Here is a 13576-nt window from a genome sequence, read left to right as displayed (position 1 = left end):
ATCTCAAATATAAAATATACTTTGATTTGTTTAACTCTTTTTTGGTTACTACATGATTCCATATTTACATTGACATTTTATTTCATAGTTTTGATGTCTTCACAATTATTCTACAATGTAGAAAACCCTTGAATGAGTAGGTGTTCTAAAACTTTTGACCGGTAGTGTATACATACTTTAAAAAAGTTTTTTTTGACTCAGACACCCAAGACCTATTTGAAACCTCCTGCGACCCAAATTTGGGTCGCAACCCACCAGTTGAGAATCGCTGCTTTAAATCATGCCATGGTACAATACTGTATTGAACATTTATATTTTGTTAAAGTGATAGTTTCTCTCATTCTGCATTGTCTCATGGCAGCAGGCTATTTTACTGTAGGCTATATCAAGTGTTGCTTTATGTCAGGTCAGGATACAGAGAATCATATTATTTACATGGATTTAAATTAGAAGTGCACAACTGCAATCCTCGAGGGCCACAGTCCTGCTGATCCTTATTTTCTCCCTGGCACTTACAGTAATTGATCAGGTAATGTCATTGATTGGTTGTGCATCTTATATTGCCAATACAAGCCAAGCAGGTTAAACTCATGAAAAGTGCCTCATGTCTGAGTCTCGTGATTTTAGAGTACCTGGCGTCAGTGGGGGTCTTTGTGTTTGTCCTCTCAGCAGGGATGTGTGTAGACATTTAAGGCTGGTCCAGGTGCAGAAACAAGAAAAAGGTGCATCAGATTCTGCCTCAAATCCGGGACCCAGTTATTAGTACCAACTTTAATATGTCTATGTAATGTAAACATTTGGTCATGTGTTGCTTTTATTTACCATGGGTATATACATCCGGAGAGTTTGAACAATACATAGTGGAGAGAAGTAGAAATAGAGAGAAATACTGCGACAAAAAGTGCAAGTTAGACACAATTGAACAACTGGTATACTTTGAGTTTATGTGAAGTTACATGAATAGTTAAAATATGTTATGTATACGTTATTGGAAAGTAAAATCAAAGACGTTACTTTTTAGTTCAGTTACTGGCTTTATGTCTGTAATGATGTTTTTGCAAGCACTAGACTGGCCTATGATGTAGCCTGGACGATTTACAAGAGTGGTCTCTGACAGGGCGGGGTGTCTGGTCTTTGACAATACTCTGATTGATTTACGAGCTGAGTCCATAGATCAGTGGAGAAAATGATACAATGTTGCCTCTGATTTGATGTGACGCGAGATGAATGCATGCTGCGCGCGCATTTACATCAGACGACGGAAGTGCACAGCAGAAACATAGAGGAAAAGCGACAAGGGAGTGAAAACGAAGCAGAATTAGTCAATGAGAGAGAGAGGAAGGAGAGGAGAGGAGAGGAGAGAGCGAGTAAGGAAAAGAAAGGAGAGAAAGCAATACGGAGGCTGCAGGGTTGCTCGGTAGAGGTGGACGTGGCGGGTCCGGTTCAGTTTGAAGCCAAGCAACTGTGGCGACGGCGAGCCGAAGGCTAAAAAAGCCATGAATCGGAGAAACCGCAGGTAGCTATTGCTAGCTTGCAGTTTTTTTTTTAAATACTGATTTCCTTCTTTTTCCACCTCTTTCTCATATGCCAGTGTGTGAATGTCATGGCCCAGCACAGGTTTCGTAATTCGACACAATTTATTTAGTTTAACGACACTTGCCTAGTACTACCTGCAAGGGTTCAGGATGCACGCTCAAAGTTAATAAAAAAGTAGTAGCTAGTAACAGTACAGTATAGCCGTCTTACTTTCTTTCCTTCCTAGCTACATGTCATCGAGCTAACTAGGCGCATCTGTAAAGCTAATTCGCAGCATCGACGTTAGCGATAAACAAGATGGCCACTGGCTGGCTAGCTAGCTAGGAATGGCATTTTGCCCTGTCTTTGTATGATAGTAGTCAGCTGGTAAACTGAAAAATGCCTTTTAAAAATTATGCAAAGAGTTGGCCGGTGAAAAAAATCCTCCCTCCGAAAAGTTATTTCTGGTTGTAAGCGCTTCATATGTCACCCAATAGCTTGCTTATAGCCATCCTCAGCCAACTGGGTGAAAAAAATAATCACCGCCAGATTCTTGCAGCCGACTAGTGCATGATGTGCGTGGCGGGTTTGGCATGCTACCTAGCTGGTCAGAACATGCAGGTAATGCATGAACACTCATGTTGAAGCTTACATTAAAGTCCTTAATTTTGGTAGTATGTGATATTTAGATTTCAAGGCGAGTTATTGTATAGTCATCGAATTGATGAGCATGAATGTTGTGAAGTTAGAAGTAGCCAAAACTATTTCAGGACGTTTGGCTGCGAACTTCTCACCAGCCATCATTAAAACTTTTCAAGATAAGGCCTACTTCATTTTTCTAGAATGTTAGTAGTCAAAATACAAAACACAGTTGTCAAAGTTTGTACATCTCTATTGTCATTGCACATCTGTGTGTGTTTCCTATACATATAACTTGCTTGTCACTAGTTATTGTGTGAGTCAGTGTAGCAATGTGTAGTTTATCTTTTTAGTCATGTTTTATTTGTGTAATTATAAGCCAATGTTATTATGAGTTGACAGACCTATTTTTAAAATGTTATTATTACTTTCCCAACAAGGCCTACCAGTTACATTACCCCTGCTATATTCGAATTGAATTGAGGCCATTAAAAGACAATAGGTTAAATTTTTTAAACTGAATTATCTCATATCCATTGTCTTCTTTCATTCCAGGGGCTTCAAAGATAGGTGTTGCTCCTAACCCAAGGAAGAAGGCTTGGCATCAGAACAAGCTGTACTGTCAGAGGGACACTCAAGTGGACCAAGGCTCTTTTCAGGGCAAAGTAGTACTATTCTCTGATCCATTACGGGACTAACTGGAGACGGGTGCATAAGGACTCTGCAGCCATGGCAGAGTTAGAGACCGAGTGCATCACGCTAGGACTCGACACGCTGCATGCATCAGAGTGTGGCTCGCCGCCGCTGGATCCACTTCGGCCTGAGTGCACCTCGCCAACCCTCCACCTGCTCTCGTCCGACTGCAGCACGCCCACGCTCGGCACGCTGGCGGCAGAGATCGCAGAGCCCATGGTCATGCTGCCCTGCGTGAAGACTGAGCCCGCAGATGACCTGGACCCCATCCGCACTGTGGACCTGTCAGAGATCCAGCCTCTGAGCACGGCGGAGCTGGGCCACGAACAGATCAAGATGGAGATCAGTGGGCTGGACTACATCAAGTCTGAGCACCACGTCCACGGCCTCCACTGCTTCCACAGCTCAGAGTACGAGAGCGACTCATATTCTATGAAGTCTCACTACGAGCCCAGCCTGGTGTTCGACTACATCACCCACGTGTCCGACAGCCTGGACTACATAAAGTCGGAGCAGCACGCCGACCTGCAGTGTTATTATACCACCGAGCTCGGGGCCATGAAGACTGAGTACGAGCCCAACCTGATGTCCAGCCACATCAAGACAGAGATGAGCCTCGAGTCCATCCACATGGCCGAGCTGCGGACCGAGCTAAACAAGCTCAGCCATGACGGGGTCATGGAAGGCCATAGGCTAGACAATGAGTTCCCTGGCGCAGGAGGCCTCTACGAGCTGCAGTCCGCCCAGGCTGGCAAAGGCTCAGGCCACACAAGCACGAAAGGGCATAGCACAACCCCACGCAAGCCTCGTAACCTCAGTGGTGAGAAGCCTTTCTCTTGCACCCAGTGTGGGAAGAATTTCAGCACTCTGGGGAACCTCAAAACACACCAGCGCATTCACACAGGAGAGAGGCCGTATACCTGCTCGCAGTGCGGCAAGAGCTTCGGCCAGGCAGGGAACCTGAAGAGGCACCAGCTCATCCACACGGGTCAGAAACCCTACATCTGTGCCCACTGCCCCAAGGGCTTCACCAAAGCAGATGACCTCCGCTCACACCAGCGTCTACACACCGGCGAGAAGCCCTTCTGTTGCCTTCAGTGTGGGAAGAGCTTCGGGCAGTCCAAGGAGCTCAAAGCCCACCAGCTAAGCCACACCGGAGAGAGGCCTTTCTGCTGCCAACACTGCGGGAAGAGCTTCACCAAGGAAATGAGCTACTACAACCACCTGCAGATTCACACAGGCGAGAAACCGTACAGCTGCTCTCAGTGCGGGAAGACATTCAGCAACTCGGGGGTCCTCAAAACGCACGAGAAGATACATTCCGGGGTGAGGCCATTCGGCTGCACACAGTGTGGTAAGAGCTTTGGCCGTTTGGGACATCTTAAAGCACACCAGCAAATCCACACTGGGGAGCGACCTTTCGCCTGCCTCCAGTGTGGGAAGAACTTCAGCCAGTCAGGCCATCTCAAAGCACACGAGCAAATTCACAAAAGAGAGAGATCAGACATGAGCAGCAGTAGCTCCAGCAGCAGTGGTGGCAGCAGCAGCCGCAGTACTGATAGTAGCTAAATACCTTTAACCTCTTCAAAGTATTATTCCTTCTTTTTTTTATATAAATACTATATATAAATATGTTTTTCCTTACACTTTTCTTACGTTTTTCATACCTTTTGTGCTTTTTGTGTTATGTTCTTTGGGGGTCAACTTGACTGATTTGCTATTATGCAAATGTCTGTTTGTTGGGATCAGTGAAGTTACTGAGGGACTTATAGAAAACTTTGTATCTCGTCTGATCTGTGTTGTAGTGAGTGCCATTCCAGTTTCTTTCCTCCAGAAAAGTCACTCATTGTGTACACCCATATTGATAACATGTAATTCCTAAACCATGTACTGGAATTCATTATTAAAGAAACTAATGCAACACAATCTCTCTTTCCTTTTGTTTGGTCCTGAATTATGATCTTGAATGATGATCTTGTATACCAGAAGGGCAAATTAATCTCTTTACTAGAACATTGGTAACAAGTTAAGACTGAATGTTGTACCGCAATTGCACACTACTGTATCGGCACTATGCTCGTATTATAAAAGTGTACAGATCCGAGAAAGTAGTATAGATACCGGTAGCACTATTTTACAGTAATGTTTCCACTGGTAGGTACCGGGTATGTAATAAGAAATTAAGTTATGTAGTAACAATGGGTACTGTAGTATTTTCATTGTAGAAAAGATGACTCCCACACCTTTATGTTTATTGTGATTACCATCACTTCCCTGCTAGGTATGTGATTTCATGGTTGTTTTTACAATTCTTAGTTATAACATGCACTTTTATTATTGCACACTAGTGCTATGGCATTATAGAGTTACAGAATGAAGATACCAGTAACCACAGACATTTGATTTGATTACATTTGATCATTTTAATTATTCAACCACCAGCAGCACATTGTCGTTAGGTTCACAATATCATTGGCTGAATTTGAATGGACTTTTAAGGCTAATATATCATGCTTCCTGAGTGTTATACCTTTTTAATAGATTCACTAGAACTCACACTTCATGTTTTAAGATGTAACAGGTTGTCTCTTGAAAATGAATGGAATTAATACTGTAGAGATAGAGAATAGCTTGATAAGTTGATTTAGTTGGGTTGACCCTAGCCATGACTAAACCTCATTCAAATCAAATCAAATTTTATTTGTCACATACACATGTTTAGCAGATGTTATAGCGGGTGTAGCGGAATGCTTGTGCTTCTAGCTCCGACAGTGCAGTAATATCTAACAAGTAATATCTAACAATTTCACAACATATACCTAATACACAAAACTAGTAAGGAATGGAATTTAAGAAAATATACATAAATTGACTAAAATGCAGTAGAATATTATAGAATAGAATGCAGTATATACAAATGAGATGTAAATGTAGTGCAAGATATGTAAACATTATTAAAGTGACTATTGTTACATTTCTTAAAGTGGCCAGTGATTTCAATAGACAGCAGCAGCCTCTAATGTGCTAGTGATGGCTATTTAACAGTCTGATGGCCTTGTGATAGAAGCTGTTTTTCATTCTCTCGGCCTCAGCTTTGATGCACCTGTACTGACCTCGCCTTCTGGATGATAGCAGGGTGAACAGGCAGTGGCTCGGGTGGTTGATGTCCTTGATGATCTTTTTGGCCTTCCTGTGACATCGGGTGCTGTATGTGTCTTGGAGGGCGGGTAGTTTGCCCCCGATAATGCGTTCGGCAGACCGCACCACCCTCTGGAGAGCCCTGCGGTTGTGGGTGGTGCAGTTGCCGTACCAGGTGGTGATACAGCCCAACATGATGCTCTCAATTGTGCGTCTGTAAAAGTTTGTGAGGGTTTTAGGTGCCAAGCCAAATTTCTTCAGCCTCCTGAAGTTGAGGAGGCTCTGTTGCGCCTTCTTCACCACACTGTCTGTGTGGGTGGACAATTTCAGTTTGTCGGTGTGTGACTCCGGATGGCATGACACCACCTCACCATCTCAACCACTTCCGTTATCACAGTTACCACCGTGGAGCTGCTAGTGCTACAAAACAAACGGTGAGTCACAAACCTATATCTTGTATTTTTCATCTCAAATATTGTTTCATTAGTTATTTCATTTAAAATATTTTCTCACCACATGGATTCCCCTCCATCCACCATAGTCACTGTCTTGGTTGTGGTGGAGGAACTTCCACCGATGTTACTGCAAGACAAATAAGAGATAAAGAGATGAATGACATTCAAATATTGCACTGCTACAAAACCTACAGCATATCATCAATTCTTAAGGCCAAACACTTTCCCCACCTCAGGTCCAGACTAGCCCCTCCATCCTCCATTGTGGTGATCACGGTTGTGGTGGAGGATGAGGACATTCCGCTGTTACTACAAAACATATAAGAGCAAGGTAAGTCATTGACATTCAAATACCACAGGGCATCACAACCTTTATTACTGTGTTATTTCACTTCAAACATTTTCCCACCTCAGACTTGCCCCTCCGTCCACTATTTTCACCATCTTGGTCATGCTGAAGAACATTCTACTGCTGATAGACAAATAACATTTACATTTACATTTACGAAATTTAGCAGACGCTCTTATCCGGAGCGACTTACAAATTGGTGCATTCACCTTATAGCCAGTGGGATAACCACTTTACAAGATTGCTTTATCCTATCCCAGGTATTCCTTAAAGAGGTGGGGTTTCAAGTGTCTCCGGAAGGTGCTGAGTGACTCCGCTGTCCTGGCGTCGTGAGGGAGCTTGTTCCACCATTGGGGTGCCAGAGCAGCGAACAGTTTTGACTGGGCGGAGCGGGAACTGTGCTTCCGCAGAGGTAGGGGGGCCAGCAGGCCAGAGGTGGATGAACGCAATGCCCTCGTTTGGGTGTAGGGACTGATCAGAGCCTGAAGGTACGGAGGTGCCGTTCCCCTCACCGCTCCGTAGGCAAGCACCATGGTCTTGTAGCAGATGGGAAGAGAAGAGATAGATACATTAAACATTCACAAACAGGTCTTCAAAACTTGTATTCATACTTTTGAAATGAAATTGTTTCCCCCACCTCACGCTACCCTCTCCATCCAGCGGTCTCCTGTACTCCGTGATCTCCATCTCCAGCCTGGTCTCGATGTCCAGCAGCATCTGGTATTCGTGTCCCTGACGCTCCAGGTCAGCCCTGAGATTTCCCAAATGCCGTTTTTGCTTTATCATTATGGGGTATTGTATGTAGATTGATGGGGGGTGGGGGGTCTGAATACTTTCCGAATGTACTGTATATGAAAAGATCTTGTACTTGAGAAACTGTGACTGGAGTTGATCTAGTGTCTGAACTCTCCTACTATAGAGCCTGAGCCAGCAGAGGGAGTGCTACTCCACCTTACTGCATACAACTCATCAAATCTAATTGAGCTTGATTAGCATGTACATAGCACTTCAGTAGATTTGAACATGTAAGATAAAACTCAACAAAATCATATGAGACCTATTGCATATCATATTTAACAAGGTTATCTTTCTTCATCTTTTCAGAAGCTAAAGTCATTATAGGTTATTATTATCAATAACCATAGATATAATATACCATCCAAATCATAACATCATGTACATCATCATATGCATATGATTTTATTTAAAGTGTTCAATGTCATGATAATAGGAGGTTTATTGAGATTTGTCCATAGTTTATATTTTATTAATACCTGCATGCGTTATGATCACATGTCCTGATGAGATATGATCACATGGGCGACATATGGTTTGAAAACCTACTTCTCCCTGAAGTCATCATGGGCCATTCCCGCATTTCCGATGCTCAGAAGAATAGTTCCTTTCAGATGAATGGCAGCCAGGAAATGAAAAGGTCATTGTTATGACTATACAAGCAATAAGGCCCAAGGGGGCATGGTGGTATTTTGTGAACATTCTTAAGTGGTGTTGCTTGGCACGACCTACGCCTCAGTCTGAACAACAACATTAATTACCAACACCCATATTCAAGATAAATCAATCAGATGTAATATGAACCCTTTCAATAGATTATCTGCTCTATTGAAATATTCCTCATCATCATCAACTCTGGGTTTGATGGGCAAAAAGGCATTTTCAGCTGTCTAGTCAAATATATGTAACATGGTCCGTCTCTGCCACGACAGACCCAAAAGTCGAATCAGCAACAACTCAGTGCACGTAACCCCAATCCAACAACACAGTGGACATTGAACACATTACTGCTATATCACACAAAACAAAAGGTTGACCTGGAGGTCAACAATGATAGTATAGAAAGCAGAGAAGTCAGTTGGAGCCGGAGACACCTTACTCTCCAGAAACAGGAGGATCTTCATCTCCAGATCAGCGTTGGCTTTCTCCAGGGTGGCCACCTTGCCTAGGTAGGTGGCTAAACGGTTATTCTGGTTCTGCATGGCGAACTTCCCGCTGACAATGTTGTCTGCTGCTTCAGACATGGCCATGCCTCCTCCACCAAAGCCTCCTCCTTCACCTCCACCGAAGCCGAATCCACCACCACCACCAGCAGAGAAGGACCTGGAGGCACTGGAACTGGAGATGCGCACCCCAGAGCCACCTGCACCCCCATACACACTGCCGGCCCTCATGCCACTGATGCGGCTGCCACCTCCCATGCTGCCAAATCCAGACACGGAGAGGCGAGAGGAGCCGATAGTGAGTTCATAAATCTTTAAATGTGGGTTGGCAATGTGACTGTTTGTACAAGCTGTGCCAATTATTGCAATATGAATACTTCATCTTCGCTACAGACAAGATGAAACCAAGACATCTGTGAAAAACATGCCCTGGATTTAGAAACCCAATGATGTAGTCAATAATAGTGATCTGGTGCTCAGTTTGACAGTCTTAAATCACTTCTTGAATCATATTTATAAACTTCTACAAGTTCACAACCATTATGTAATCTTAGCTGACACAGCTATATCACACTGAAATGTAATAATAATTAGTTAATTTACGTTAACTAAAATGTGAAAGTGAACAAAGTTTCCAATTTATATGGGCATTTATGGAAAAACGTACAAGTAATTGCTGAAACTTACAAGTCATTGCTTCAGTTTGGTTAAAGATACTTTAAAAAATCCTAAAACCTGTTTATTTTCTCATGAGGTGCAGTTGTTGTGACAGAACAGCGTGTGTGCATGTACGGTGCCTTCAGAAAGTATTCACATCCCTTGACTTTTTCCACATTTTATTTGTCAAGGATATACACAAAATACTCTGTAATGTCAAAGTGGAAGAAAATTCTAACAAAAAATATGAAAAATAAAACACTAATATATCTTAATCAGATATTTATTCAACCCCTTGAGTCAATACATGCTAGAATTCCCTTTGGCAGCAATTACAGATGTGAGTCTTTCTGGGTAAGTCTCTAAGCGACAATAATTGAACGTGATTCTTAAAAAAATTCTTCAAGCTCTGTCAAGTTGATTGTTGATCATTGCTAGACAGTCATTTTCAAATCTTGCCATAGATTTTCAAGCCGATTTAAATCAAAACTGTAACTAAGTAACTCAGGAACATTCAATGTCGTATTGATAAGCAACTCCAGTCTATATTTGGCATTGTGTTTTAGGTTATTGTCCTGCGGAAAGGTTAATTTGTCTCCCAGTGTCTGTTGGAAAGCAGACTGAACCAGGTTTTTGTCTAGGATTTTGCCTGGGCTTAGCACTATTACGTTTATTTTTATCCTAAAACACTCCCTAGTCCTTGCCGATGACAAGCATACCCACAACATGATGCAGCCACCCCCATGCTTGAAAATATGAAGAGTTGTACTCCATGATGCGTTGTTTGGATTTGCCTCAAACATAACGCTTTGTATTCAAGACATAAAGTAAATTTTTTTGCCATATTGTTTGCAGGTATACTTTGCAAACAGGATGCATATTTTGGAATATTTTAATATTACAAGAAGGCTTCCTTCTTTTCACTCTGTCATTCAGGTTAGCATTGTTGAGTTACTACAATGTTGTTGATCCATCCTCAATTTTCTCCTATCACAGCCATTGAACTCTGTAACTGTTTTAAAGTTACAGCTGGCCTCATAGTGAAATCCCTTAGCGGTTTCCTTCCTCTTCGGCAACTGAGTTAAGAAGGACCCTTTTATCTTTGTAGTGACTGGGTGTATTGATACACCATCCAAAGTGCAATTAATTAACTTCACCATGCTCAAAGGAATATTCAATGTCATCTTTATTTTAATTTTTACACCTCTACCAATAGGTGTCCTTCTTTGCGAGGCATTGGAAAACCTCACTGGTCTTTGTGGTTGAATCAGTGTTTGAAATCCACTGCCCAATTTAGGGGCCTTATAGATAATTGTATATGTGGGGTACAGAGATGTGTTAGTCATGTTAAAATCATGTTAAACACTATTATTGCACACAGGGTGATTCCATGCAACTTATTATGTAACTAGTTAAGCAAATGTTTACTCCTGAATTTATTTAGGCTGGCCATAACAAACGGTTTGAATACTTATTGCCTGAAGACATTTCAGTTTTTCATTTTTTATAAAATTCAGGTTGTAACACAACAAAATGTGGAAAGGGGTGTGAATACTTTCCGAAGGCACTGTATGTTTGCATGCACAAGAGTGCACCTGTTTGTGTTGAGGCAGGGGTAAGAATTTAGCCTATGATATCAAATAAATTAGAGCCTGCTGTTACATGACATGGCCTTTCTGTAAATTTGATGTCAATCTTATTTTAAATGTCATATGTCAGACCATTTCAATGTCAAGCACACATATTTTTCTGACTGTGGAGAACACTTAATAAATTGATCTTTTTGCAAAACATGGAGTGTAATTATCCTTAGCTTGTGCTGTATGAAAATGCTTAGCTTGTGCTATATGCTAAATGTAAGTTAGATTTAGTTTGACGAATATAGGAACATCGTTTTCTGGAAGACTATAATTTAAAAAATGTTTACCCTTTACATGTAAGATAAATTGTTGATGTATACTGCTATGACAGTGTTATGAATATAATTTAGAACAAGTTAACCGTTTACATGTAAGATAAAGTCCCCTGTAGCTCAGTTGGTAGAGCATGGCGCTTGCAACGCCAGGGTTGTGGGTTCGTTTCCTACGGGGGGCCAGTATGAAAATGTATGCACTCACTAACTGTAAGTCGCTCTGGATAAGAGCGTCTGCTAAATGACTCAAATGTAAATGTAATACATTGTTGATATATACTGCTATGACTGTGTTACGAGAAATTGCCTTTCTGTAAATGTTATGTCAATCTTATTTTAAATGTCATATGTCAGACCATTTTAATGTCAAGCACACATATTTTTCTGACTGTGGAGAACACTGTGTAAACTGATATTTTTGCAAAACATGGAGTGTAATTATCCTTAGCTTGTGCTATATGAAAATGCTTACTTAGCTTGTGATATATGCAAAATGTAAGTTAGATTTAGTTTGACGTCTATAGGAACATAGTTTTCTGGAAGACTATAATTTAGAACAAGTTAACCTTTTACATGTAAGATAAATGGTTGATATCTACTGCTATTATAGTGTTATGAGAATGCAGGCTCACAATGCAGAAAGAAACACCTTGTACGTGACCTTATCTGACTGGTATACATACTGTAAAAATATAATGTAACTCCCTTCAGGGCACTTCACTAAGTTCACTGTCGCACAAAATCTGTTATTTGCTGCATGTATTGGTTATTCATTTAGGCAAATCTTTCTTTGACATAGTTTCCTTGCTACGTATAGGCCTAGATTTGACATACCATGAACCCCTCTATTATGAATTGATGTTAGATCAAAATGTATCCAAAATAACCTTGTGTACCCAGATTAAACCTAGTCCTGGACAAAATATTTGCATTGAACATCACATTTTTAGTCTAGGACTAGACTTCTATGTTTGGAAAACCAGTCCAATGTGTTGACTGATGAGCATAAAGAGTGGATTATTTCTAAGGTTGGTCATGGGTGTGGCCATACAGGTGTAACAGAAGACATCTCAGACCAGTGAGTGTTAAAGCAACAGTATGTGATTTGAAAAACAACTAAATGGGATCCCCACCACTTGTTTTTGGTAAACAGCTGAGGGATGGGGCTAGGGAAATGTACCACCCCTCAGATTCATAGACAGTGCTCTAGATGCAAGGAACAACTTCCACATGATAGATTTAACCATATTTTGAAGCTAAACATTTTGTTTACAGCGTTGTTTGTAAACAATGGAGTAATAAAACGTTATATTTTGGGTTATGATAAAGACAGACAGTTGTGGTAAGGTCATGAGTAATTTATTAGTTATATTCTTCAAAGAATCAATGGGTATATCAAGAATTGAGATTACCATTGAACAGACTCCCAAATCCCAGACAGTATCTTCAAACAGAAGACTATGATAGGGTTTCTCCCTATAGATAGATAAGTAGTTTATTAATCTAAACTGACATATGGAATTGTTTTAGGAAGGTCGTACCATGGATCAAATAGCTTTTTGATTTGGATTTTTACGAACCCTTTAAGTATCAAAAGATTATATTAAAAACATGTTTTGATAAAATATTGAATTTGGCCTTTACTGCTATAGCCCATAGAAATGCATTGATTAACAAACACATTCATAAATGTCAAAAAAGACAGTCAAAAATAAATCATAAGGAATAAGGTTTTGAAGTGTCTGTCCTATACCTAGGAGATATAAGAAAGCTCAGGAAATATGTATATATATATATATATATATATATATATATATATATATATATTTACACATATTTAAGCCCTTATTTTTGTTGGCACAAAACTACCTCCATACTTCCATTCATTTGTATGGGTTACCTTTAGACGAGTCCTGGGACACTTATTCAATGTAGAGCAGAACAGAGATCACCATCGTGTTCGTGAGAGTCTCCCCTTTCTACAGTAGGGTCATATTAACTGGATGTGGAAGGATAGGGGGATCCATCAAGAAAATACTCATAAGACTACTCAGATACACTTGAAAAAAAGAAGTCAGGAGTAAACATTGGCCTGTGATATACTACAGATATGATATGCTCAGGTCTATTTCAATCCAACCACATGTTAACTGAAGGTTACTGGAGTTGAGAATAGGAAAGTGGGGCTTTAGAATCACCTCTGGTCAACAGGGGCTGACAAGAAAGAGGGGCAGAGAGGAGTTGTGTGTGTGATGATGTC

At 41.0% G+C, this 13576-nt stretch overlaps 2 protein-coding genes across 3 annotated transcripts; one reads left to right on the top strand and one right to left on the bottom strand.

The window, feature by feature from the left end:
• The first annotated feature begins 1177 nt into the window (after positions 1-1177).
• Positions 1178-4773, top strand: LOC121569475 (gastrula zinc finger protein XlCGF57.1-like). Of its 2 annotated transcripts, none has more exons than XM_041880454.2 (2): positions 1178-1516; positions 2710-4773. In XM_041880454.2, exon 2 carries the CDS (start codon positions 2884-2886, stop codon positions 4414-4416), a length of 1533 nt encoding a protein of 510 aa, XP_041736388.1. In that variant the 5' UTR covers positions 1178-1516; positions 2710-2883; the 3' UTR covers positions 4417-4773. The 2 variants fall into 2 exon arrangements, with proteins under 2 accessions (XP_041736388.1, XP_041736389.1); XM_041880455.2 differs by lacking the exon at positions 1178-1516 and adding an exon at positions 1533-2136.
• Positions 4774-8141: 3368 nt separating this feature from the next.
• LOC121570520 (keratin, type I cytoskeletal 13-like) lies at positions 8142-9514 on the bottom strand. Its single transcript, XM_041881989.1, has one exon. It carries the CDS (start codon positions 9003-9005, stop codon positions 8595-8597), a length of 411 nt encoding a protein of 136 aa, XP_041737923.1. The 5' UTR covers positions 9006-9514; the 3' UTR covers positions 8142-8594.
• Between the last annotated feature and the right edge of the window lie 4062 nt (positions 9515-13576).

This window comes from Coregonus clupeaformis, chromosome 35 (genome assembly GCF_020615455.1).
Source record: "Coregonus clupeaformis isolate EN_2021a chromosome 35, ASM2061545v1, whole genome shotgun sequence".
Taxonomy (NCBI): domain Eukaryota; kingdom Metazoa; phylum Chordata; class Actinopteri; order Salmoniformes; family Salmonidae; genus Coregonus; species Coregonus clupeaformis.
This window is presented reverse-complemented; position numbering and strand designations above follow the sequence as displayed.